The sequence below is a fragment of the Bufo gargarizans genome, chromosome 1 (assembly GCF_014858855.1).
Source record: "Bufo gargarizans isolate SCDJY-AF-19 chromosome 1, ASM1485885v1, whole genome shotgun sequence".
NCBI lineage: Eukaryota > Metazoa > Chordata > Amphibia > Anura > Bufonidae > Bufo > Bufo gargarizans.
The window spans coordinates 60,129,205-60,156,141 of NC_058080.1; the positions used below are offsets into that span (position 1 = coordinate 60,129,205).

At 44.5% G+C, this 26,937-nt stretch overlaps 1 protein-coding gene across 2 annotated transcripts in view; it reads left to right on the forward strand.

Annotated features, from left to right (window-relative positions):
• The first annotated feature begins 2,778 nt into the window (after positions 1 to 2,778).
• The window catches only part of GRK4 (G protein-coupled receptor kinase 4), a 186,513-nt gene continuing 162,354 nt past the window's right edge, over positions 2,779 to 26,937 (forward strand). The window contains exon 1 of one of the 2 annotated variants that reach the window (XM_044295702.1): positions 2,779 to 3,029. In XM_044295702.1, the coding sequence (XP_044151637.1) occupies positions 2,978 to 3,029 (52 nt within the window). In that variant the 5' untranslated portion in view covers positions 2,779 to 2,977. The remainder of the gene's footprint in view (positions 3,030 to 26,937) is intronic. The other variant, XM_044295694.1, reaches the window with a different exon arrangement.

The following is a 26,937-nucleotide window of genomic DNA, read 5'->3' on the forward strand; positions in this document are numbered from 1 at the left end:
GTTCCACAAATTCCGGAAGGCAACACGGACGGCTTCCATTTTTTGCGGATCCGCGGATTGCGGACCGCAAAAAACGGAACGGTAGTGTGCATGAGGCCTTATCCTGAAGACAACCCCCAGTGAAGTGAGTGGATACCTTATTTTTATTGATTTGGAATTCACTATATGTCATCAAGTGCTATCACTATATCATAATTCAGTCTCATAGGTACTGGAGACTATTGTTTATTTTGTTTATTTTATTTATTTATTTATTTACTTGGTCATATGTTTATCCAATTGTGCTATACATTTGTTTCCGTTCTATTCTTAAACACTTGCCACCTATCATGTTGTTCACCAACTTAGTGCCTAATCCATCTTCATATATCACTGAAGGACAGAAATATACCAGGTCAACTGAGACATCTTTTGTCTCTAATGAGTTTCCGTTTACTTTTGGTTATTCTTAAAAATCTAAATAAACCAAACCTATCTCCTTTAAAAACTGCAGATAGTGCCGCTTTACTTTGGGTCTTTTCCAACATACTATACGCTTGGAGAAGTGATAACTCACAACACCACCGCCATTTGTCTATATCCACTATCTCTACGTATCAGTTGAGCCGGGGGTTCGATAGCCAAGGCAAAGAGCAGTGGCGACTGTGGGCATCCCTGTTGAGTGCCTCTCTCTAGGTCATGGGCGTCAGACATCAGCCCGTTAGTACATATACGAACCCTGCGCCATTTTTACTTTGTGCAAAGCTTGTGATTTGGATTGTTCAAGGGGTATTCTGATATTTTTTTTTATTTTCATGTTCCCCTTCTTGACATGAATAACAACTTTTCCATCGAGAATTATTACATTTTGCCTGCTGGGCCAATGGTGCTCCAAGCACTTCCTGGATCCCCTGCCGTACATTGCGCCCGTGATCCTAACACTGTGACGGCTAACCCCCGGCACGCCAGCTGTGGTAAAACTACGACTCCCAAGATGCACCCTTGCTTGGCGGTTCTCAGAACTCCACAGAAAAGAATGGAGCATGCTGGGAGTTGTAGTTTCACCACAGCTGGAGTGCCGGAGGTTAGCCATCACTGTCCTAGCACAATAACCTTTTCAGTCATTACTGATGGAACGTTCATGACCTTCCCCTTGCGCTCCATGTCCACAGCGCATGCGTGAGAATGGATCTCGCTAGCACTGGGAGAGCACAGAATACCATCCTGCCCCCTAACCAGGCCTGCTGCACCTGCGCGGTCAGGCAGCCTTGGGCGCTGACCTGCATGATGTTGACAGTCAGCACGTGAGGCTGCCTTACTGCGCAGGCGCAATTGGCCTGGTTGTGAGGCGTGATACGATGTATGCTCTCACAGCGCTAGTGAAAGATTCATTTTCACGCATGCACTGTGGAGTTAGAGGGCAGAGGGCAGGCCATGAACGTGTCATCAGTGATTGCTGACACGTTCGTTGTGGGTAATCACCGGGCTAGGATCACATGCGCAATGTACGGAACATGATCTAGAAAGTGCCTAAAGCAGGGGTCAGCAACTTTCGGCACTCCAGTTGTTGTGAAACTACAACTCCTAGCATGCTCCTTTCACTTCTGTGGGAGTTCAGAGAGCAGTCAAGCAAGTGTGCACAGGGGTGCACCACCAACGAGGCCAGGTGAGGCAACTGCCTCAGGCGGCAGAATGGCCATGGGCAATGAGCGCTTTCATTGTGGCAAAAGGATTAGGTTAGGAAATTGGTATGGGGGGGGGGGTGCCGTTTCAGTCAGCAGAAAGGCTAGGTGCATCCCTGAGTGTGCATGATGGGAGATGTAGTTTCACAACACCTGGAGTGACGGAGGTTGCTGATCCCCGGCCCAGAGCACCATTTGACTGAGGAGCGCAGCGCTGGCCCGGTAGGCAAAATATAATAATTCTCAACGGAAAAGTTGTCATTCATGTCAAGAAGGGGAACATAAAATAATATTTTTTAAAAAAAATTCTCAGAATACCCCTTTTAAATGTGTCTAAATCAACCACGTTGTTTTGGAAAGTGGTGAAAATGCGACACAACGCACCACAAAAATCCTTACGTGTGACAAAATGCGCCAATGGCTTTACGCTCTCAGAGTGTCACGGCACTTTTTATACCACCTTGGCGCTGGTATAGGTTTTTGTCCAAAACATGCGCGAGAAGAAGGTTCAGCATTGGACTAGAGAAAAAATCTGGCGCAAAAAAACCCTTGCGATTCGCATGTTGTGAATGAAATAAAGAAAGTGCACAAATTCTGGCGCGGATGGAAACGCAGTGTGATCGACACATTTGCCCCAATGTGCAAGAATTTCTTAACATTCCTGCAACAAACCTATCTTTATCGTTTTTTTTATTTTTATTTTGCTTCACGATTTGTCGGACCCGATCGTAGCAAAATCTATCGTTTTACGTAAAACCCGGTTTTACGTTTTCTGTGATTCCATTCAGATCCACCTAGCGGACCCCTGGTACGTAGACTCTACAACCACGCATAATTATTACAGTGCAGTGAACGGCGGTGGAGGGGACGGGGGTCCCAGCCGTCCATCACTGGCGGATTTAACCCTTGCAGGTTCTTGAGTGACAGATCCTGCAGTTTGTGTGTTTTAGCAACGGACAAGACGTGTGTTCTTCGCCGCCCCGTGTGCATCATTGACAAATCTCTGCTTAGGTGAATGCACAAGCTGGCTGGAGCACACACTGAAGGTTCATTCTGCTTCTGGGAGGGGTTCCAGCCATGTCCCCTCCTCACTAGAGGCAGCACTGAGAGCAAAACAGGAAGGAAGGAGCCCAGCAGAGCAGAGCAGCAGAGCTGGAGCACAGAACCACTCTATGTATGCCCAATGCTAGGAGGTTGCACACAATGTGCTGCTGCTGCTGGAGATGAGGCTGCCCATGCTCAGGATCTATGCACCAAGAGGGCAGCTGCTTGCTAGGAACAGAGATGCGTGATCTGCACTGCATTCATTCCTGATCATGGAGATTGAAAACATTGTGGCCAACACTGTGCTGCTGAAAGCCAGGGAAGGTAAGAGGAGGCAGTGAGGGTGGGTGGGGAGCAGCAGCGAGCCCAGGCTGCTGCTCCATCTGCATGTAGACAGGCATGTATGGTATGTGCATAGGGGGTGATTGCTCCTCTGTGCATCTCGCCTGGGTTATGGCATGAATACCAGGGAGGAATGCAGAGGAATACTGCTGGTGGCTTCCTACAATGTCTCCTGCACACAGGCCAGCTCATCAATAATCTCCTATGCAGCAGCTGAGCCCGTATGTTCTAGTGCATCAACCTGTGGAAATGATGCACCGCCTGCTGCTGCAGAACCTCGTCGCCTTGTGCCTTTTGATACTACAGGTTGCATTCGTCGCAGGTTAACGGCACGGTGTTATTTCCGTTAGGCTTTTTTATTGATGCAACTTTGGCCCGATACAAAGGACATGATGTACGGCGAAATAACAGGCATGAGTATATGATTGCCACCGCTTTCCATGGAACGAGACAAGAAATAAAGAGCCGCTTTTGGGTATCTCCGTATTCACCGGTGCATTGTGTTTTCCGCACAATTCAAGTCACTCAACTTTTTCGACAAAAGTCGACGGAAATGTTGCACCGGTGTCCGATTACCTTTCACAATGCAGGATCTTATTGAGTGTATCGGAGACGTAATGTCCCGGTGCGTACCGTGAAGGACCAAAGTTGTCAACCAGAGCCTCTACGTGTTTTCATAAACCCCATCATTTTCTTTTCTCGCAGCCATACAACATATAGGAGACTGCTATTACAGTCATCATACTTTTCCGACTGCTTCCTGCCCTTTAAAATGTTGAAAAAACGGTGTCACCATTGTGTACTTAACCCCTGTAAATCATGTTGCTTGTGTCGGAAGCCCTCCGTAATTGTCCCTATTTTAGCTTGCGTATACAAACGCTTTTGGGAATCATAATTTTTAGAAGGTTTAGAGCATTAGTTGGCAAAAGATATTCCACTGCATATGCATTACTGGGGTGCTTACATGAACGGGTAGTGTTTGGAGATTGGTCGAGTTATGGGTAACTTTGGGTAGTGCCGGGAGTATGGTTGAACTATGATTGCCTATGGGTAGTGCCAGGAATATGGTTGAGTTATGGGTACCTATGGGTAGTGACGGGAGTATGGTTGAGTTATTGGTACCTATGGGTAGTGCTGGGAGTATAGTTAAACTATGATTGCCTATGGGTAGTGCCAGGAATATGGTTGAGTTATGTGTACCTATGGGTAGTGACGGGAGTATGGTTGAATTATGGGTGCCTACAGGAAGTGCTGGGAGAACTGTTGAGTTATGGGTGCCTACAGTTATCCAAGAGAAAGGTTGAATTTTATGGGTGCGTATGGGTAGAACCAGGAGATTGGTTGAGTTATGGGCGCCTATGGGTAGTGCTGGAAGAACCATTGAGTTATGGGCGCCTAAGGGTAGTGCCAGGAGATCGGTTGACTTATGGGTGCCTATAGGTAGTGCCGGGAGATCGGTTCAGTTATCGATGCCTATGGGTAGTGCCAAGAGAACCGTTGAGTTATGGGCAATTATGACTAGTGCCGGGAGATAGTTTGAGTTATGGGTTTGTACTGTTGTTCTGCCATCTTCCTTACACCTTGTGCGACTTTTTCCTTTTGATGGGGTACTATAGGCAACGGCAAATGAGCTGCATGTTTTGCCATTGCCAGATTGCGTACCACTTTTGAATAAATTTGGCTTCAGTTGCATTGGTATTTGGCACCATTAACACATAATTGAGCAAATTTACTAATACTGTAGCCAGTGTATAATTTTACTATATCGTGCTTGGTTTTCTGTGATGCCAGGAATTATGTTATAAATTAGCGGCAATAAATTTTTGTATTAATACTTTTTCTTCAGTATCTTCACTTTGGAAGGCGCTGTATCCTGGTGCCTTTCGATGCTTTTCCTCCAGCATCAAATAGGTTAAATTGCGCAATGCACTTAACGTAGGGCGGTTTACAGTATGTATATGTCAGTGAAAGCTTTCACGGTAACCCATTGATAAGTCATACCACATGGCGGTTCTGACTCCTATTAGATCAGTGCAATTTTTTAATTATTTTTGCATTGTACTTGTTGTTTTGAGCAAGTGGCTCGATATCTTTGTACTTCACAAAGTGTTCTGTTTCCACCCATCTCGATAAGATCTGTTTTAGAGGACATTAGATACGTGACATCACATAGGAATTCATTGAGTCTTCCCTTTTTTGATGACTCCATTAAACAATACACAGTTTTGCCTGAGTTACTTAAAGTGAATTTACTTATTGGAGTATGTGTCAAGGTAGTGGAGGAGAACCAAGGTAGAAGTAATGGAATTCAAGGTGTAGGTTCAGCTTTGGTGAGCCAGAGAGTCGGAGGTACTGCTATATCCGACTAGTACAGAACTGCATATACACAAATTCTCTTAAAGGTTTTGGTTATCAAAATCTCTTCCCTAGGAAGGCAGCGGAGGCAAATTTTTGTAGCCTCCCTGTACTGTTCAATGTATGAATTACTCCCTGCGTTTTAGCATCTGTCCACCATTTAGTTCAATTGACCTTAGCTAAAGGTGCCCACACTCCTTCAGTATCTCATTCAGCCAAAAGCTCCACCAAACCCACCATACACAAGCACACTTGATTCAACTGGGCGAGAGAGGAAAATGCCACTGCCAGACTCCTCTGGTTGTAGCTTATCTGCTGGGAGGATCGGGTATTGAAATTCAACCCATCCTATGAGTCTGCCCCCAATATCTGTTGGGAGTATAGGTGGGAGTTCCCCATGCGCATTAGATTGTTGGCTAGTTCCACCAAAAACGGTGGGTTTGGTTGATAATGTTCTAATGTATATGGGAACCTATAGGATGCTTCCACTTGGTTGTAATATAAGCTTCTCTGGTAGGAGGATCTGGTATTGAAATTCAACCCACCCCATGAGTCTGCCCCCAATATCTGTTTGGGAACAGTTGGGAGCTCCCATGCCCATTAGATTGTCGGTAAGTTCCTCCAAAAAATAGTGTGTTCGGTTGATAATGCTCTAATGTATATGGGAGCCTATAGGATGCTTCCACTTGGTCGTAATACAGGCTCCTCTGGTAGGAGGATCTGGTATTAAAATTCAACCCATCCTACAATATCTGTTTAGGGAAGAATTGGGAGCTCTCATGCGCATTAGATTTTTGGCAAGTCCTGCCAAAACTGTGGGTTCGGTTGATAATGTTCTAATATATATGGGAGCCTATAGGATGCCTCCTCTTTGCCATAATACAAGCACATTTTAGCTTCAGTCCTATAGCTGAAACACCCCGTGTAGTCCATTGGTATTGGGCTTAGACCACCATAGGCATCTATAGTGATCCAAGTGCAGTTAAACAGTGTACTATGTATACTCAAATGTTCTGTATTACAGCCATATGAAGGCAGCAGTTTTACAACAACCAGTTTTTGCCGCTCCGTAGACAATATGCGGTCTTCTATACATGACTCCTGCTTTGTGCTGATGGATTTGCAGGACAGAATATTGGGAATCTGACATTTCTTACCATGCGGTACATACCGGTAAATTGTTTCTCATGATTGTATAAGGAGGATTTTTTAAGTTTCCTTACGTGTTCAGTGAATCCACATTTTGTGTTGTGTGTCCAGAATTTCCATTCTAACCCGCATTCATTTCTTTTCAACTATCGTTTTGTAATGTTTTATTTAGATTATTTAACTCAATGTAAAAAAGGGCAAAAAAAGAGAATTGTTTTATGGACTTCTTTAGTGGTGTATTGTAAAGTTTCAGCGTAGCGTTTCTCCAGTTTTATGGAACTTAGGCCTCATACACACGAGCGTTGTGTGTTTTGCGGTCCGCAAATCACGGATGGCGTCCGTGTGCGTTCGGCAATTTGCGGACTGGCACGGACAGCCATGGATATAACTGCCTATTCTTGTCCGCAAAACGCAGACAAGAATAGGACAGGTTATATATTTTTTGCAGACCACGGAATGGAGCAACGGATGCGGACAGCACACGGAGTGCTGTCCGCATCTTTTGCGGTCCCATTGAAATGAATAGGTCTGCATCCGAGCCGCCAAAACTGCAGCTCGGATGCGGACCAAAACAACGGCCGTGTGCATGAGGCCTTATGCCAGGTTACATCAGAAAAAGCGTAAGCTAGCAGCCTCACAGATCCCCTCGAATGAATGGGCCCTTAATACTCTTCCAAGAGACCTGCAACATTAAAGGGGGTTTTCCAGTTTGCATCAGCATCCTTTAAAATAATCATTTATGAAGGTAGATGTAGTTTTGTGATATATTTCTTTTGCCTTTTATTGCTCCTATCTTCCATTCTTGGCTGTGGTCACATGACCATGTAGCTCTTTCTCATTTCCTGTGATGTTATGCCCATGGGCGGGGCAGTAGGGTAGTGTCTTTTAAACTAGCTGTGTGGGAGGAGCTATAAACTAGCTGGCCGTTGTTAGGGGCGGTGCTGGAGCTGTGGCAGAGGAAGGAGAAGTGCATCATGGGTTTGGATGGATACAGCAACAGGAAGTGCTACATACTGGATGGAAAGAAACCAGAGGGATTGGTTTACATGGTGAAAATGGGTCAGGAGAGGCCAAATTGAAAGGAAAAAGCATAGAGAAGAAGGCAGGGTGCTGAATCTCCTTAAAGAGACCAGTCCTGTGTGTAAACTTACTGGAAGAACTCCAGTATATGAAGACTTATTGGCAATACTATGTTTTATATCCGCAGGTTGCTGACTTCTCTAACACTTATTAGTATGGCCCATTGCAGTAAGTTGGGTGATTAACCCTTTCCTTCTGCACCAGTGCTCCCCTCCACAACCCGCAGTCACAAAAGTATCGGCAGAGTCGGCCCTGTTTATTACCGTTGGTAATGCGTTCTGTGCTACATCACGGCAGTGGCGTAGTGTGCAGGAGCTGGAGAACATTAGCTCATTTGCTGTGGGGCCTCACAACTCATTTCACAATCCCAGAGGCACACAAGTACTTAAACATATTCCTGAGAACATTTCTAACTTTAGATACAACTTGCTATATTTAAACTGGCTATCTGAATTTCTTGTCTATTATCCTGCCTTGTATTGTGCATTCCAATAGAGTAACGTCCAGGCGGCTCGCGAGGGGAGGTGTATGGTCACCAATGAGAAGAGCCTCTGCCGTTGTAGGACATGTATGTCTTAAAAAACGCATTACTAGGAGTGGGGCGATAGGTTCATTGGTGAAAACGTATTTTTCTTAATATTTTTACCAAATTTTTAAAATTTCATTTTTATTTTTTTTCATGACTGTTACTCCCATCATGTATCGAGCTGCAGCACTGATTTCATGCTCTACTCATCCAATATGGCCATTTGGCCTATAACCTGCCAAATGGACTTTTTTTTTTTAAATAGGGCCGCATGTCGATCACGTCCATGTGCTGGCAATTTTTATTGCATACCCATTGACTTTAAATTGGCGAATTTTGCAGGAAAATCGGACCATCCAGAAAATGTGAATTGGCCCAGTGTTCGGTCCAGGTGCTGACCAGTCTACACTCAGACAGCACCCGGACGTGAACATTGCTCATCTGAATGAGCCGTAAATGTATATGAAGTATGGAAGATGGTTGTCACTTTTTAAAAGGGTTTTCCAAAAGTACAATAGTCATACTTCCCTATGTTTTAGATGGTAAAATTGTGGTTTACATTAGCCACAACGATTTTTGGCCTAGGCCAAAATGGGACAACGCTGCACGTATGCCCTGTTACTGATGACCGTGACATCACCGGGAAGCTGTGGCCTCCTCAAAACGGCTGATGTTTGAATTGGTCCCCCACTGAACTGATATAAATGACTTATCCCGAGGACATGTCATCGGTATTCTGCTCCTGACAAACCCCTTTAAATATATTCGGTCACTGTCATGACCATCCAGGACCCTTTGCATATGACATCTGGATCTCGGCCAAAGGGAGAAGGGAAACATTTCCTTTGAATGGCCTCTAACGGACATGAGCGTATGTCTAGGATGCTGTGAGTTCTGGTCTTCCTGTGGGCAGGTCACCATGCACATGAGCTTCAAGGATGGACATGTTTGGTATATGTTCGTGTGAGTCCGGCCTTATATTGACAGTTACATAGATTGTTGCTTTTTTATTTTTTCCTTTTTGGCAGAAACGCCAGTATCATAAATGACACATGGCAGGAGGGGGTCCTGGTACAGGTTTTGCATTGCACACTTACACACAAGTGACAGCCTTCATTCTGTTGACGGATCTATACTAAATGCCAGCTTTTATTCTGTTGACGGAGCCTACACTAAATGACAGCCTTCATTCTGTTGACGGAGCCTACACTAAATGACAGCCTTCATTCTGTTGACGGATCTATACTAAATGCCAGCTTTTATTCTGTTGACGGACCTACACTAAATGACAGCCTTCATTTTTGTTGACGGACCTACACTAAATGACAGCCTTTATTCTGTTGACGGACCTACACTAAATGACAGCCTTCATTCTGTTGACGGACCTACACTAAATGCCAGCCTTCATTCTGTTGACGGACCTATACTAAATGCCAGCCTTCATTCTGTTGACGGACCTACACTAAATGACAGCCTTCATTTTTGTTGACGGACCTACACTAAATGACAGCCTTCATTTTTGTTGACGGACCTACACTAAATGACAGCCTTCATTTTTGTTGACGGACCTACACTAAATGACAGCCTTCATTCTGTTGACGGAGCCTACACTAAATGACAGCCTTCATTCTGTTGACGGAGCCTACACTAAATGACAGCCTTCATTCTGTTGACGGAGCCTACACTAAATGACAGCCTTCATTCTGTTGACGGACCTACACTAAATGACAGCCTTCATTCTGTTGACGGACCTACACTAAATGATAGCCTTCATTCTGTTGACGGACCTACACTAAATGATAGCCTTCATTCTGTTGACGGACCTGTGGGTGATATAACGGCAGGGATTTCAACATCTACAACAATTTTACTGTGCTGTTGTTTTATATAATTCCCTACTTAATCCTTTACAGGAGATGCAACGAGTGCTTCCCTTTAATAGGTACAAGCCAATGGTAAATTTCTGTTCCGAATATTAGGGCGTCTGCGGAATCGGAAGAAGTCCGGTTTAATAATGAATGAAGACGCTGCAGTTGTATCGATCGCACCACTATTAACTTTCAAGTAGCATTTTCTGATTCTGGGTAAATAAGGAGATGAAATAAATATATACCTCATCCTGTCCAGTCGGATAGCTGTCTACTCGTCTTATTGTAATAGTTTTATTGATCTCCGCTGGCCAGATCCTCCCTCTCTCCCTCCGCACTGTTCTCGTCTCTTCACGGAGAGATGTAAAGCCATGCACTTAATGCCCCGGTCCCCAGGTGACCCGGACGATGCATTTTATAGCCATTAACGAGGATTCCCTCAATAGAGCCGACTCCTTTTGGCAGATGGGGATGCTGGTCCCGGGGCTGTCTCAGTAGAATGGATTTATGCATCTCTGCAGCCATTGATTGACTGTTGACAGTCAGGGTTTGCAGGAGAAACCTGAAACCTGCCTTCAAAGCCTCAGTGAGATCATTTCCTTTAATACGCCGGATTTTAACCCTTGTAAAGCCGAGTCATCATGCATCTAATGATTTGGAGTATGAAAATATAGAGTATGTGAATATGACGTCTAATGGGCTTTGAATGCTGTAGAATTTGCTTGTGAAAGCCGAGCACTGTGATAGGCTGTCGACCTTAAAGGACCCGAACTTTTTCCATTACTGTCTTGTCTGTGGGCATCAGGTTCTAGAGCAGGTGGAGCTGAGCAGATTGATATGTGGTTTTGTGGGGAAAGATTCAGTATAACTTGTTTTTTCTTTCATTGTAATTCCTGTTCATTCTGAGCTTTAAGAGTCCAGTGGGCGGAGCAGTCAGTGATTGACAGCTACCTGTGCAGGCGCAGTTATACAATGGACAGGACTCTTAAAGCTCAGAATGAGTAGGAATTAAAATGAATAAATTACAGGTTTTACTTAGAGAGGAGTTGCCTCCTCTCCGGACAGGTCTGTTTAAGTCACTACTTGCATTCCCCCGTGTAATAACAATTCTGGAGCATCTGTTCTTACAACTCTATATTGTGCCATTCCTTTATTATTCCTGCTAGAAGTTATGAATTAATTGTCAGCACTTGCAGTAAAGGTACAGAAGAGTGTTACCAGCTGGGGATGTGTAACCTGCACAGTCTGCCAAGAGCAGCACTGATTGGACAGAGTCAGACACACCCACTACTGGTAGCACCCAGCAGTACCTTTACTACGTACTGCTGACTATTTTTTTGTAAATTTCTAGCAGGAATAATAAAGGAATGGCATAACATAGAGCCATAAGAATAGAAGCTCCACAATTGTTATGACGTGGGGAATGCAAGTAGTTACTAAAACTGACATGTCAGGAGAGGTAATGGGGACTCTTTAAGGGGAATTTTTAAGATCAATATCACATCGGGGTCTGGCACCCCACGCCCCTGCTAGCTGATCAGCTGTTTCAGATTAGCGCTGGACCTACACAACTCTGTCCATGGTGTAGTGGACAGACATCTGATCGCCAGCGGTGTTGGACACGAGCCCATCTGATATTGATGACCTGTCAATGTTAAAATCCTGCACAACCCCTTTAATCTTTTCCAACAAAATGATGTATTGGTCCGCTCAACTTCTCGTGATCTATAACGTGCTGCGCAGGGAAGAGACACCATGTTCATTGTGACGAGTTGCCTTTTAAGGGGATTTTACCATTAGGAGGGTTATTGAGTAATGGATAATGATGACTTGTCCTCAGGATAGGTCATCATTATCAGATCGACGAAATCTCAACGAGAATGTAGTCCCATGTCCCCCGTTTTTTCCTTGGTGTGACCGAGTTTGGCTATTGGGCGTGCCACTGCTCCATTCAGAGTCCATGGACGGACAGAGGTTAGTTGCTCAGTTCCAAACCGAGATCTAGGAAAAATAGTCCTAGTCCTGCTTAGCCGGTATACAGGGTAGAAAGCTGGTGTCCTCTAGGCCGTGCTTTCTCATCGCTGCCAATATGTTAGGCTTTTCCCGTCATAAACCATGGTTCAGCTGAGGAATGCAATAAATCATCTACGTGAATGTACATTGAGGAGGGCAAATGTTTAACAGACTGGGATAAGGGATCACCCAATTAACCTGGAGACGACATGAGTTGAGACGGGTCGCTCTGCCGTTTTCTCATGCCCTTTTTTTTTATAATGAAACCTCGCTCAACGAAAATCAATGGTATTTACCCCAAATTGCTGTGAGTCCTTTCATTTAGAGCAGGGATGCCCAACCTGCGGCCCTCCAGCTGTTGTAAAACTACAACTCCCACCATGCCCTGCTGTAGGCTGTCTGGGCATGCTGGAGGGCCGCAGGTTGGGCATCCCTGATTTAGAGGGTCAGTGGAGTTGGACCTTGCTTGGAGAGTCAGGGATGACAACCAGCAAACTTCCATTGTAAATAGGGTTTAAAAAAATGCATAAAAAAAAAATTGTAATTGCATTAACGGCGCCACACCTGTTCACAGGCTGTGTGTGGTATTGCAGCTCATCCTCATTCAGTTTAGTAGAGCTTACCTGTAGTACCAGACACCACCACTACGCAGGGGTGGCACTGTTTCTGAAACAAAGCAGTCATGTTTTTCTAATCTTGTTTGTACAATTATCTTTATATCGATGCAGTTGTTAGCAGCTAATGCTTTACTGCTTAATACTTTTTACTTACTGTCTTCTGTTCCTCAGTCCTATCCTGTTTTATTTATGTATAAAGAATTACTATATATGTGTCCCCACAGATTATCCATTCTTCTTTCTCAGAAAACCTCAGGTCAGACCTGTCTGTAAGGCATCTGGTTGCAGCAGGAGCCCTCCCCACATTGCTCTGCCTGTAATAGGCCAGTAAGGCATGAAGCCCCACCCTCTTCATGGTGCACTGTCCAATCAGCTCTCTGATGGGTGTGTGCAGGTTTCCCTACCTGTGGGAACTTTTCCTTTAAGAGTCGCCTTCATAGTTCCCTTCTGTCATTGCCTACACGTCTACAGAAACTGCTTTTATCAGGGAGGGGTCATTAGATTAAACTGAGTTGTTGGTAATCAGGGAGTGTAATTTTTAACCGCCTTTACACCTGTCGTCCACCTGATACATATGGAAGAGCTACTAGGGATGCTGTCAGGCATAGCGACTGCGCTATTTTATCGTACTAATATATGAGTTCGGTCATTCGCATACAGCCCAATATGTACTCCTCAGGCTTGAAACTCTAGCCCAGGCCCATGATGGGAGAAGGAGGTCAAGGGTTAGACTAATGAGGCTGTTGCCTAAGGCCTCTTGCACACAACCATATTACAGCTTCTTACAAGTTCCTTTTATTTATTGAGCTGTAATATGGCACCCAAAATTACAGTTGACCCCTGGTTTACCTGTGCTTTAAGTTTTACACAACATATATCGGTGGATGCGGTACTGTGAAGGTATCCTTCCCTAGGAAGGCTACTTATAGTTTAGAATACTTCTCTAACTAATTTGCAGCCATAGAGAGCCTGTGTGCTCCCATATCTGTAATATGGAGCCATAGAGAGCCTGTGTGCTCCCATATCTGTAATACGGAACCATAGAGAGCCTGTGTGCTCCCATATCTGTAATACTGAACCATAGAGCCTGTGCGCTCCCATATCTGTAATATGGAGCCATAGAGAGCCTGTGTGCTCCCATATCTGTAATACGGAACCATAGAGAGCCTGTGTGCTCCCATATCTGTAATACGGAGCCATAGAGAGCCTGTGTGCTCCCATATCTGTAATACGGAGCCATAGAGAGCCTGTGTGCTCCCATATCTGTAATACGGAGCCATAGAGAGCCTGTGTGCTCCCATATCTGTAATACGGAGCCATAGAGAGCCTGTGTGCTCCCATATCTGTAATACGGAGCCATAGAGAGCCTGTGTGCTCCCATATCTGTAATATGGAGCCATAGAGAGCCTGTGTGCTCCCATATCTGTAATATGGAGCCATAGAGAGCCTGTGTGCTCCCATATCTGTAATATGGAGCCATAGAGAGCCTGTGTGCGCCCATATCTGTAATATGGAGCCATAGAGAGCCTGTGTGCTCCCATATCTGTAATACGGAACCATAGTGAGCCTGTGTGCTCCCATATCTGTAATACGGAGCCATAGAGAGCCTGTGTGCTCCCATATCTGTAATACGGAACCATAGTGAGCCTGTGTGCTCCCATATCTGTAATACTGAACCATAGAGCCTGTGGGCTCCCATATCTGTAATACGGAGCCATAGAGAGCCTGTGTGCTCCCATATCTGTAATACGGAACCATAGAGAGCCTGTGTGCTCCCATATCTGTAATATGGAGCCATAGAGAGCCTGTGTGCTCCCATATCTGTAATATGGAGCCATAGAGAGCCTGTGTGCTCCCATATCTGTAATACGGAACCATAGAGAGCCTGTGTGCTCCCATATCTGTAATATGGAGCCATAGAGAGCCTGTGTGCTCCCATATCTGTAATATGGAGCCATAGAGAGCCTGTGTGCGCCCATATCTGTAATATGGAGCCATAGAGAGCCTGTGTGCTCCCATATCTGTAATACGGAACCATAGTGAGCCTGTGTGCTCCCATATCTGTAATACGGAGCCATAGAGAGCCTGTGTGCTCCCATATCTGTAATACGGAACCATAGTGAGCCTGTGTGCTCCCATATCTGTAATACTGAACCATAGAGCCTGTGGGCTCCCATATCTGTAATACGGAGCCATAGAGAGCCTGTGTGCTCCCATATCTGTAATACGGAACCATAGAGAGCCTGTGTGCTCCCATATCTGTAATATGGAGCCATAGGGAGCCTGTGTGCGCCTGTACAGATTAAGCAAATCATCGACCAGTATGTTTGCACTAAGAGCTTCTCTTATTGGTTGAAAACTCACAAGTGGGCAGCATGGTGGCTAAGTGGTTAGCACTGGTGCCTTGGGTTCGAATCCAACTAAGGACAGCATCTCCATGGAGTTTGCATCTTCTCCCCATGCTTGTGTGGGTTTCCTCTCCCCAAAGGCATACTGATAGGGAACTTAGATTGTGAGCCCCAATTTGCTATGGAAAAATATCAGCGCTATATAAGTGAGTAAAACAAATAAATAGCTTCCATATCGGGCAACACTTTTTATTATAGAAGCAGTATATTTTGGTATTAGAAGCGCCTACTTGCGTTTGCTCTGTTTGGTACATGATGCCCTATTCATAATGTATGCCTGATGTTGTGTAATTATTAGCTTTCTTCTGCCTCAAAGCCATGTTCTGCTCCAGGAGAACTTCACCGAGCAACCCATTATAGAGCGCTGTAAATAAATGATGATGCGAAATGGTAAAAGCACAAGCAAGAGTGACTTCACTTCACTTTTTTAATGGCATTAATATTTCAGGAAAACTTCACAAGCAGAACTGCAGCTCATCTAAAAGCCAGGAGTTTTTTTTCCATGTGCCTATCCAAGGGTGTAAGGTACTGGTCATGTGTACTTGGGGGCGATACAGGTGATGGTGGGGGGGGGGGTAGGGGTGCAACGGTTATTATTACAATGCAAGCGTGTTAATATGATTTCATGATTACTTTTAAAACTGCTTAAAAGGGGTGCCCAGCACAGACTACCTCACCAATACTCCCCCACTCCCGTCTTGGTGCATCCCAGGTGCCCCACCAGTCTTTGGTCTCTCTTGACTGGTGGGTCACCACTCCACTAGAGGATCGGTGAGGTGTGACTTCTTTTAATATTTTAAGCCATTCTGACTCTTTTTTTTTTTTTTTTTTTGCCCAAATTTTACCCACCGGGCAACTATTTTTAATGGTATCCTGAGTATCTATAGCAATAAAACTTGCTTATTAAAGGGGTTATCCATAGTGAAAATCAGACATTGTATAGTACATGACAATCTCTTTCTAACAAAGCTAGAACCAGCCCTGTACCTCACATGGGTCCAGAGATCTCCTCATTCATTGCTGCTCCAATTACTCTGCTAGATGTATTTCAAGCTGGCATTTCTGAGTGGTGGTGGGGGGGGGGGGGGGTGGCGGGGTTGCTTGTGGGGGGAAGCGGCATGTCCTTACTGCTGAAAGTCTCTTCCTGTAATTGTCACAGCTTTTAAAGGGGTTTTTAGGGAGTTCAATATTGATGGCTTATGCTTAGGATTGGTCCCTAATATCAGATTAGTGGGGATTCAAGCTCCTGTACCCCAACTGTTTGAGGAGATCGCGACTCTCCAATGAGTGCTGCTGCCTCCTTGCAGCATGCCCAGCACAGCGCCATATATTATAATAGTGGCTGTGCTTGGTATTGCAGCCCATGCCCTTCACTTGAATAGAACAGAGGTGCACATAGGCCACGTGACCAGTAAACGTGATGTCATTGGCCTAGGAAGAAGCTGCAGTGCTCACCAGAGTGCCTCAGCCTCTTTGAACGACCCGACCCCCCATTGACCTGATTTTAGATGAAGCATCAATACTGAACGTCAGAAAAACCCATTGAACAGTAGAGCTGGATGGTGGCACTTGAAAAATTAAACAGAGCATGTGCGACCACCTCAGCAAGGTGGACAGGGAAATTAGGCAAACAACAAACAGCAAGTGGTGCTTTACAGATACATTTTATTAAATAACTCACTGGCTATGCTAAATTTTTAATTACATTCAATTACAAAAGTTTTCAGATCCAGGTACGGATTTAAAAAGTGTGGAACATTTTTTAAGTATCTATAACTGAGAAAAAGAACCCAACGAATGTGCTGGCTCCACTACGCCAACTGATTCAGTCTAAAGGACATAGATACTTCTGACAAAACGTAATAATAATGATATTATAGAATGTGCCGAGAGTTACTGATCCCTCATTACTGGGAAGTCGACTGTTCTCCTCGTCTTGATTGTCCCTTAACTGGAGAAGAACATTGATCCGGGAGGAATCTGATTGCTATTACTAGTCCTGGAGGAATTATTCTTTCCTTCCCAGAGTGCAATTGACAAATGTTTTTGTAGAGTTTACTTCCAGTCTTTTTTTTTTTTTTGTAAATCAATAAATTATAAATATAAGATGAGCGTATTATCAATATCCTCCTAACAATTCATTTAGGCTCATAGCTTAATGTAGGGATAGCAGTTTTATTATATTTTATTTATATGTACATTTTATTGTTTTAGGAGTTATTTTTGGCATGAATTTTTGAAAGGTTATGACAATGGAAATAATCTCTCTACTTTGTGGTCAGATTGATGTCAGCTGGTTCACTGGATATTATAAAAATCTAGGGGGTCACTTATTACCCAGAAATACGCCCGTATTTCTGGCGCAGATTGCGGTGCAAAGGTTACTTGCGCCACGATCTGTTACTTTTCCCACTCAAGCCAGGTCTAAAAAGGTGGGCATGGCGGGGAAGGGGACAGGCCACATTTAGACTGGCGCTGGATGGGCCAACGTGAGGTAGATCCACCATCAGATATATGGGTCTAAAACACCGGTCTTAATAAATGACCCCCATAGGTTTTTTTTAATTTTTTATGTATTTGATGTTTTCCTCTCTAGTAGCGCCCTCTGCTGTTTCTCCTGTGGCTGATATTCTGGTCCACCTTCTCCTGCATTCAGAAGTGGGCTAAGGCCTGTCACACTTGCGTTGTTGAGGATCTCAAAACCGAAAAAAAAAACATTTGCGCTTAGTCCTCATGCATTCTTTATGGAAAGAGATCCGTTTAGGATGGATCAGGATGTATTCCCTTCCAGCAGCATTCCGCTTTGTCACCGGACGCGAAACCGCTGCAAGCTGCAGTTTTGTGTCCGGTCATAGAAACGGAACAAACTGGATCCGTCACTAAAAACAATATAAGTCAATGTTGACGGATCCGTTTTTTTTAGGATCTTAAAAAAATGGATCTGTCACCCACTGACTTTCAATGTATTTATTGACAGATCCTTTTTGTTCCATTTTTTATTTTCACACAACTGCATCCTAACGGAACGGACACATCCTGATGTGCAAACTCAAAATGGATCCATTTAATTCCGGTTTTGAGATCCTCTGCCGGATCTCAATATCGGAATTAACAACGCAAGTGTGAAACAGGCCGAACACGCTCAGTAGTGTTCCTGCTCCCTTCCTGTCCCCTCAGTGCTGGCGTAGCGATCCCATAGTGAAGTGGTCCACACACCTTTCATTCATTCATCCCTACTTCTGAATCCATAGAAATACAATATATATAATAAGATAATATCTCTCTAGACAGTGGAGAAGGAAATTCTATTTATTAGTGGAATCACTAGTGCCATGCGTGAGGGGCTATTTTATAGGCAGTGGAGGAAGGGGTTAACGAGCTAATTGCAATGCACTCATGTGGTTACGTTGCTTGATGAGATGCTGCCTACCCATAAAAAGGGAAGAGAGAATTCCTTCAGATAATGTAAATGGAAAAAGTGTAAATTACACTGGAGAGCGGCGGTTTTTAAAGTAATGGTGTGTATTACTCCAGATAGTGTTTTTTTGAATTTATGGGATAACCCCTTTGAAGAGAGAATTTTTTTTAGAAACGGAGCCAAGTAGGTTAAAAATAAATAAAACAAGCAATACTGACCTCACCGATCGCTTACTGCTGGTCTCTGCTCCCTGGTCCCGTTTCAGTACAGGAAATTCCCACCCAGCCAATCGCTGACCTTCGCAGTGATTGGCCGAGCCGATATGTCTTGCCAGTGCTTGTGTGTCGAGACGGGATCAGAAAGCGGGGATTCAGTATGCATCAGTGGTGTGGAATCAGTTCATTTATTTTTGTTTAAAGGGCATCTGTCAGCAGTTTTGTCCCCATGACACTGGCTGACCTGTTACAGTCAGAACAGGGAGGAGAGTCCGGACAAACCCTTTAAAAGAAGAACTCGATGGAGTGTCATCACTTCTTCTACAGCCGCTGCTCAGACTTGTGTGCTGGAATAACATGTCCCAGGTCGAAACTGATGGATCCCTCTTCTTTTGTCCCCTTAAAGAATAAAAATTAGTATTACATAAAAACTTTGGATTTCATTGACGTCATGTAGAAAAACAAGCCTCTTAGAGATTGTGTTGTTCTGTTTGAAGAGGTGGAAGCTTCTTGGTATCAGGACTTCTGTGATGTGAAAGGTGATCTACCTTCTGCCCACGACGGTGGAATTTGTGATGTCATGTATGGCAATTAATCTGCTCCATGTGTTGACAGCCAGTGTGACTGACGTTCTGGGCTTAATTCTAAGATTGTGGATAGCGCATCTGATGATATCATGAACACGTTTGGGCCTGATAAGAGTTAGCAATGTGGAAAATTGTCCTACTTGACGTTGACTACTGTTTAGTTTGCAGTTTATTAGTCTGTTTTGAAGCCATGTTTTGCATGACATGAGAAATGATGAGGTATTGCTATGTCGGTGGTTCGTGGTAGAGAGAGAGCTGCTGCAGCTTCTGTCCTCCCTGTAGGCACAACTGTCGCATGTCCTACTTGCTTCAGCTTTCCTGTGTCCTGTGGGTTTGGACCCCTCTTCCTACTCGGAGGACCCGACCACCAGAATAATGCTGCCGTTGTTCCTCATCTTCAAGCACAGTGATGCCTGCTTCTGCTGTGCCTGTGCTCCCTACAGCCAGAATGTGCACACCCTAATCTTCCCCAGCCGCCTCGGGGTACTTAAGGCACCTTTCCGTGTGGGAGGATGCCGGAGCAATAGGTTCTAGTCCGCTAATATCCTGCAAAGGTGTGCTGTTTCTACATATGTCTACCCATGTACTGACTTTTGCCTGTTTCCCAGATTTGACCCTTTTCTGCCTGACCTGAGCTCTGTTCTGACCTTGATCTGCCCGTCCTGACCTCGGACTGTTTATCAGATCGCATGAACTTTGCGTAACCCAAACTCAACCTTTCCCTGACTGGTTTTGCCTGACTCTCCAGCTGTTACTTGAACAGAGACTACAGTATTTAAAGAGGCAATGTCCTGGTAGTTCCCCTGCAGCGGAATCCAGATCCTTGTACAAGAGATTAAAGGTTGAAGACCAGGAGGGCCACTTAGTTAGTCTGTGTAATACAGGACAGTACAGATGCTCCAGAGTGAGAGGTGCCCTTTATACCCAATCTCCATTCTGGCCAAGAAATTGAGGATCCTGAACAATAGACTCCATTCGAGTAACTCAGAATAACTTAATAGGGTATATGACAGTGGTTTTTCAAAGCCTTAAAAGGGGTTATGCCATGATTAAAATAAAAAACCTAAAATCAAACATCTTGTAGTACATGACAAGCTCTTTCTAACAAAGCCCTGTACCTCACATGGGTTCAGAGCTTGCCCCATTAATTTCCCTAGTTGGGCTTCTAGACTTCAGGCTGACAGCTCAGGTGGCATGTCCTTTCTGCTGCAGCTCTCTCCCTGTCACAGCTCAGGGGGTATGTCCTTTCTGCTGGAACTCTCTCCTTATTACAGCTCAGGGGACATGCCCTTTCTGCTGCAACTCTCTCCCTGTCACAGCTCAGGTGGCATGTCCTTTCTGCTGGAGCTCTCTCCTTATTACAGCTTAGGTGGCATGTCCTTTGTGCTGCAACTCTCTCCCTACCACAGCTCATTGGGTATGTCCTTTTTCAGGGAGTATGTCCTTTCTGTTGCATCTCTCTCCCTGTACCTGTCACAGCTTCTCGCTAGTGTCGCTTTGTTCAAGACTTCGGAATAATACTGTACGGAGATCCGTCTCCGTACAGTATTAGAATGTATGGGCTCCGATGAGCCGAAGTTAGTTATTCGTGAAGTCGCGCGTGACTTTCCACTTTAAAATTCAACTACTGAAGTTATTCAACAAAGTCACGCGCGACTTTGCGAATAACTTACTTCGGCTCATCGGAGCCCATACATTCTTATACTAGACGCATCTCCGTACAGTATTATTCCGAAGTTTTGAACAAAGTTACATCGCGTGAAGCATCCGAAGCTCGCTTCGCTCAACACTACTTCTCACAGTAGATCCGGCTGGTGACGGTTGAAGTGCATACTGAGGTAGACAGAGAAATAAGAAAAAGGACTAACAGCTGATCAATAACTTCGTCATGAGGCGCATTTCTTTGTAAGTAGCGGGTGCAATAACGGAGAGCTGCGATAGCGCCGCCCCACCCATCATTGTACCCCTCAGATGCCACGTTCATAGCTGATCGCGCCATCTGAAATTGATATTACAGTGTAACATTAAAAAAAATCATACTTACCTCATCCATTTGATCGCAAAGAGCCGGCCGCCGCCATCTTGATTGACATCTCACATGGTCCGTAATGACGTTATCACGTCGTACGTCCCCGCGCATGGGATTTCGTGGGAGATCAAGATGGTGGCAGCTGGCTCTTCACACTCAAAGGAATGAGGTCAGTATGATTTTTTATTTTATTTGTTTGCTGCCATTCCAGGAAAATCGATTTGCTACTTTGTGGCGTTCAATTCGCTCAACACTAGATATAATTAATGATGGTCTGCCATTGATTATATTGCCTAACAATCCACCAATTTGGGGGTTTTTTTGTGTGCAGAAAAATAAAAACCAGGGTTACTCTAATTGTATCGAAGGAGACTATTTAAAACGCAGTAGGATTGCGGTATATGTTGATCGCCTTCGTGATTATGTCATGCTTATTTGCGCAGGGCTTTGCTCGTAAACTGAGTCACATAGGGCTTGGAGGGATTTATCTATTTCGGTTACTAAGTGTCCGTGAAAATTCAGTTCAGTTTTTGCCAATTCCTACATCTTGGTGTTTAGAGGCAGGAAAATGATGTCAGACATAATAGTAATTTCTGTTATTGATGTTGTGTTCGTGTGCTCGGTCACATGCTCGTCTGTTAGGATCCCTCGGATATAGTCCAGGAAAGTAGTACAACGCACATGCCGATGAATGCCAAAACGATCCATTGTAGTTGTAACGATCTTAAAAAGGCAACGTTTCTGACCTGTAGGGCCTTTCTTCAAGCAGCGTCCAGGAGGAGCGGGAGCATAGTCACCAGTGACGATGCTCCTGCTTCTCCTGCACATGGCTGGACAGGTCTGAAAGGTTTGGAGTCACCGGGGCTACACTAAATTTGCACCTAAATAGTGATTTCTGTTCTGTTCTGTGAGCATTCTGCATTGTTGGTTGTGGCAGTAAAGAGACGAGCTCTGGCGACACTTGGTTTTATCTGCTTTGTAGCCATGAGCACATGTCCTGGATGCTTGGGATATTTTTGTAGATTACTGGGATGATGACGGCAGCAGGAGAGGAATATGTTGATCTCGTGGAAGGTATTGACCTGTTCATTCATGCGAAGACATACGGCAGCATGTGAAAACGTCATCGGTTGGGTAGGGGGTGCATCACCCTGTAGTTAATCCATATCATTGGTGAGATGGATACAGCAGCGGGAGGTTGGTGTGCTGATTTTGTGGTTTGCCCTGACCTGTTCACGTGTGTTTGTTAGTGAGGTCAGCAAAGAGGTTTAGACATTTTTGATGGAACATTTGGTCAGTCTTTACTATCTGACCGAGGAGCACTGACCAACGAGGCTGCTAATCATCATCATTGTTAATGGGAGATATGGAACCGGCTGGATTTTGCTTTCAGTTATATACTACATCCCATTATTTTTTAGAGGACCTTAAAGGGGTTGTCCAATTCTAAAAATGCCCCGCCTATAGATCATACTTACCCTGCTTTCCGGCACCCGCGTCACACTGGATCAGTGCACAGCCACCGCCGCATCTCCCCATCACGCGACACCCGTGATGCAAGGGTGCTGGTCACGGTCAGGGCCTGCTATTGGCTGCATCCCCCGTGGATGTTTTGGTCCACGCAACAGGGAGATGCAGCTGCGGCCATGCAGGGATCCGGAGTGACGCGAGTGCCGGGGTAAGTATGAGCTATACGAGGGGCCCGGGCATTGTGGGGGGCATTTATAGAATTGGATAACCCCCTTAAAGGGGAAGTCCCATGAAAAATATCCTACGTTTTTCAAACCAGCTGCAGGAACTGAATACTTTAGTAATTGTATGTAGTTAAAAGTGTAGTATAGCCACTGAGTTATTCAATAAGATCTACTGTATATAAATAGCATCGCCTGCTTTGTTCTTACTTCTCTGTCCACCTTTGTAACAATCCTGAAGTGGTCGCACATGCTCAATTCCATCCTCCAGCTGCCACCAATTGGATCTACTGTTAGAAGCTGAGACAGCTACAGGGAGAGAGCTGCAACAGGATACACCACCTGAGCTGTGATTGGCAGAGAGCTGCAGCAAAGGACAGACCATCTGAGCTGTGATTGGCAGAGAGCTGCAGCAAAGGACAGACCTTCTGAGATGTGATTGGCAGAGAGCTGCAGCAAAGGACAGACCATCTGAGCTGTGATTGGTAGAGAGCTTCAGCAAAGGACACACCCTCTAAGCTGTGATTGTGAGAGAGCTGCAGCAAAGGACACACCCTCTGAGCTGTGATTGGGAGAGAGCTGCAGCAAAGGACACACCCTCTGAGCTGTGATTGGGAGAGAGCTGCAGCAAAGGACACACCCTCTGAGCTGTGATTGGGAGAGAGCTGCAGCAAAGGACGCACCCTCTGAGCTGTGATTGAGAGAGAGCTGCAGCAAAGAACACACCCTCTGAGCTGTGATTGAGAGAGAGCTGCAGCAAAGAACACACTCTCTGAGCTCTGATAGGGAGAGAGCTGCAGTAGAAAGGACACACCCTCTGAGCTGTGATTGGGAGAGAGCTGCAGCAAAGAACACACTCTCTGAGCTCTGATAGGGAGAGAGCTGCAGTAGAAAGGACACACCCTCTGAGCTGCCAGCTTGATATCAATCTAGCGGAGCAATCAATGCGGAGATCTCTGGACCCATGTGAGGTATAGGGCCGGTTCTAGCTTTGTTTGAAAGAGATTGTCATGTACTATATGATGTCTGATGTTACTTTTTTATATCAATCATGAGCTAAACCCTTTAAGACTCATTATAGGAGACTTCTATGTTAGTTATAAAGACGGAAGGAAAGTGTGTCACCATTTACAAAGGAAATGACCAGAAATGACTGTAGGTTAAGGTGTATGAGGTCACAGGAACTTATTCAGAATGTAAACTAACTGCACGGATGGGAAATATTTCACATTTCGGGTTGGTTACCTCTGTAACATATATAAAATAACATTATGGCCAGATCGTCATTCCACACGGTCTGTCTGTAAGCTATAAAATAGATTTATAGAGGTATTCATGGAATCAAAGAGGGAAACACATTTGTACGCCGTTACTTCGGTGCTAACAAGCCGTCATGACAGGCATTGGTTATTTGCTCCAGACCCGTTTCACCAGGAGATGACCAGTTTACAGACTGTTACCTTCTCAGATTACCATCTCCGAAGAGGAGATTCCCTCTGTTTATAGGGATAATAATTTCCCGGACATAAAACTGTATCCAGTAACCCTCAAGAATTTTTTATGGACATTGTGAAACATTTTTATGTTTTTGTCTGAGCAATTGTCAGGACTACAGATCTGTTCTTCTTGACGTTCCTACTAGATCGGTTCTCATTTTGTAGGGGATGTGTTCTTGACCGCTGTGGGCACCAGCTAAGTATAACTTTGGGTGGGTTTGGAGAGCAAGGGCATTATACTGGTCAGCATATTCCATACTCCTAAACACGGCATGGTGGTAAGTTATAGGTTTATGGCTGAAACACACCTGTAAAAAGGTTTTCCTACCATCATTGGTGATGGCTTATCCTTAGGATCCATCATAATTTGGGGTAATCTTTGTGGCAGTTCAAATTGCACATCCATGGTTGAAATCTGAGGGTCAGCTTTGAATTTCTGCTTCAAAAATAGGCATTGGATGGGAAACTTACCCATTCTGACCATAAATGACGTGTTGCTGGGTCCCACAATCCTTAGAAAGAGCTTATCGTGCAGCCCCCTTTACAGCGGTAGTCCCAGCCACTCATAGGTTCGGGTACTTTCACACTAGCGTTATTCTTTTCCCGGCAATGAGTTCCGTCCTAGGGGCTCTATACCGGAAAAGAACTGATCAGTATTATCCCCATGCATTTTGAATGGAGAGCAATCCGTTCAGGATGCATCAGGATGTCTTCAGTTCAGTATTTTTGCCATTTCAGGACGGAGAAAATACCGAAGCATGCTACAGTTTTCTCTCCGGCCAAAAATACTGAAACACTTGCCGGAATGCCGGCATTAATTTACATTGAAGTGTATTAGTGCCAGATCCGTCATTAAGTGTTCCGGCAAAACGAATTCCTGCAGACCCAAAAAAATGCAAAAAAATTTATACCCGATCCGTTTTTCCAGATGACACTGGAGATACCGATCTGGCATTTCAATGCATTTGTCAGATGGATACGCATCCGAATCCATCTGACAAATGCCATCAGTTTGCATACGTTTTGCCGGATCTGCCTGCCGGAATCCTCTGCCGCAAGTGTGAAAGTACCCTTAGACGCCCATCGACCAACATGTAACAACCTAATATAGATTTGCTATAAGATTCTAAGATGGGAGTAACCCTTTTATTTAGACGTAGATGGAAAGATTTAGCCATTTTAAGGTATATGCGTCCTGATTTCCACAACAGGACGCATGGAAAATATTTCCCATGGAAGATCATTCATGTTTTGGGAAATGTGCATTTGGATTAGCCAAAATGTAATATTTTTTTTGGACCGTTACAGCATTTGGCACTAATGATCAAGAAACGACGGATGAAGCAGATTTCCATCAGTTGTAACAAATTATTTTTGGCACCATCTACGTGATCACCATTACATCATTTATGGCGCGTACACCAACCACCCCGTCTATTTCTTTACTGTTTAGCGTCATAGGCTCTCAGCTTGATTGCAGCATTGCGATGTGACCTGCGTACACACGGCTTGAGTAGTAGTAATGATGACAACTTTTATTAGTCCACTGACACTCATGATGACTCATCACTTGACATGAGCAAAAATAGTCTGCAGAAAAATACGGTAAATTACTATAAATCGCATTGATGTCATCAGTGCGTAAGCAGTTTTTACCCGACTTGAAAAATGTATTGATTTCTAGAAGGTTTAGGAATCTAGGACCCTCTAAAAATGACAGCCCTCTCGTCAGGCAGCGTCGCGTATGGACGCCAATGGTACGGTCACGTTGGAAGTATTGGATGTGCAGTACTCCAAGTTCCATTTTAACTAGACTGTAACTTTGAAAAACTGGTAATTGGTCCCAATGTTCAAAAATGCCAACTCAGAGTAAGCCTTTCTGATGAGCGGAAGAAATTATACAAGGAAAATGTTGAACATTTTGGGAAAATCTCTTATAGTCGATTCAGATCTTTAGGACTCTCCCACTGTTCCTTGCTCTGGTTCATCAATATAATCATGTGGGTTGATTTAGGAAGGGTGGAGTAAGTGACAGGATTATCTAGAGTATGACCAGCAGTAAAGCTAGTTCTGCATCCAGGGATAATTGGTTAGCGGCATGCTACCATGTTAGAAACTGGACAGCTATTACATGGTGATATAGGACCTTCCAGTAATGTGGCATTAACTCACAACCTAGGCTACTTTCACACTCACGTTTTGTGCGAATCTGTCATTGATGGATCCGTTCAGATAATACAACCTTCTGCATCCGTTCTGAACGGATCCATTTGTATTATCTTTAACATAGCCAAGACAGATCCGTCTTGAACACCATTGAAAGTCAATGGAGGACGGATCCATTTTCTATTGTGCCAGATTGTGTCAGTGAAAACGGATCCGTCCCCATTGACTTACATTGTGTGCCAGGCCGGATCCGTTTGGCTCAGTTTCATCAG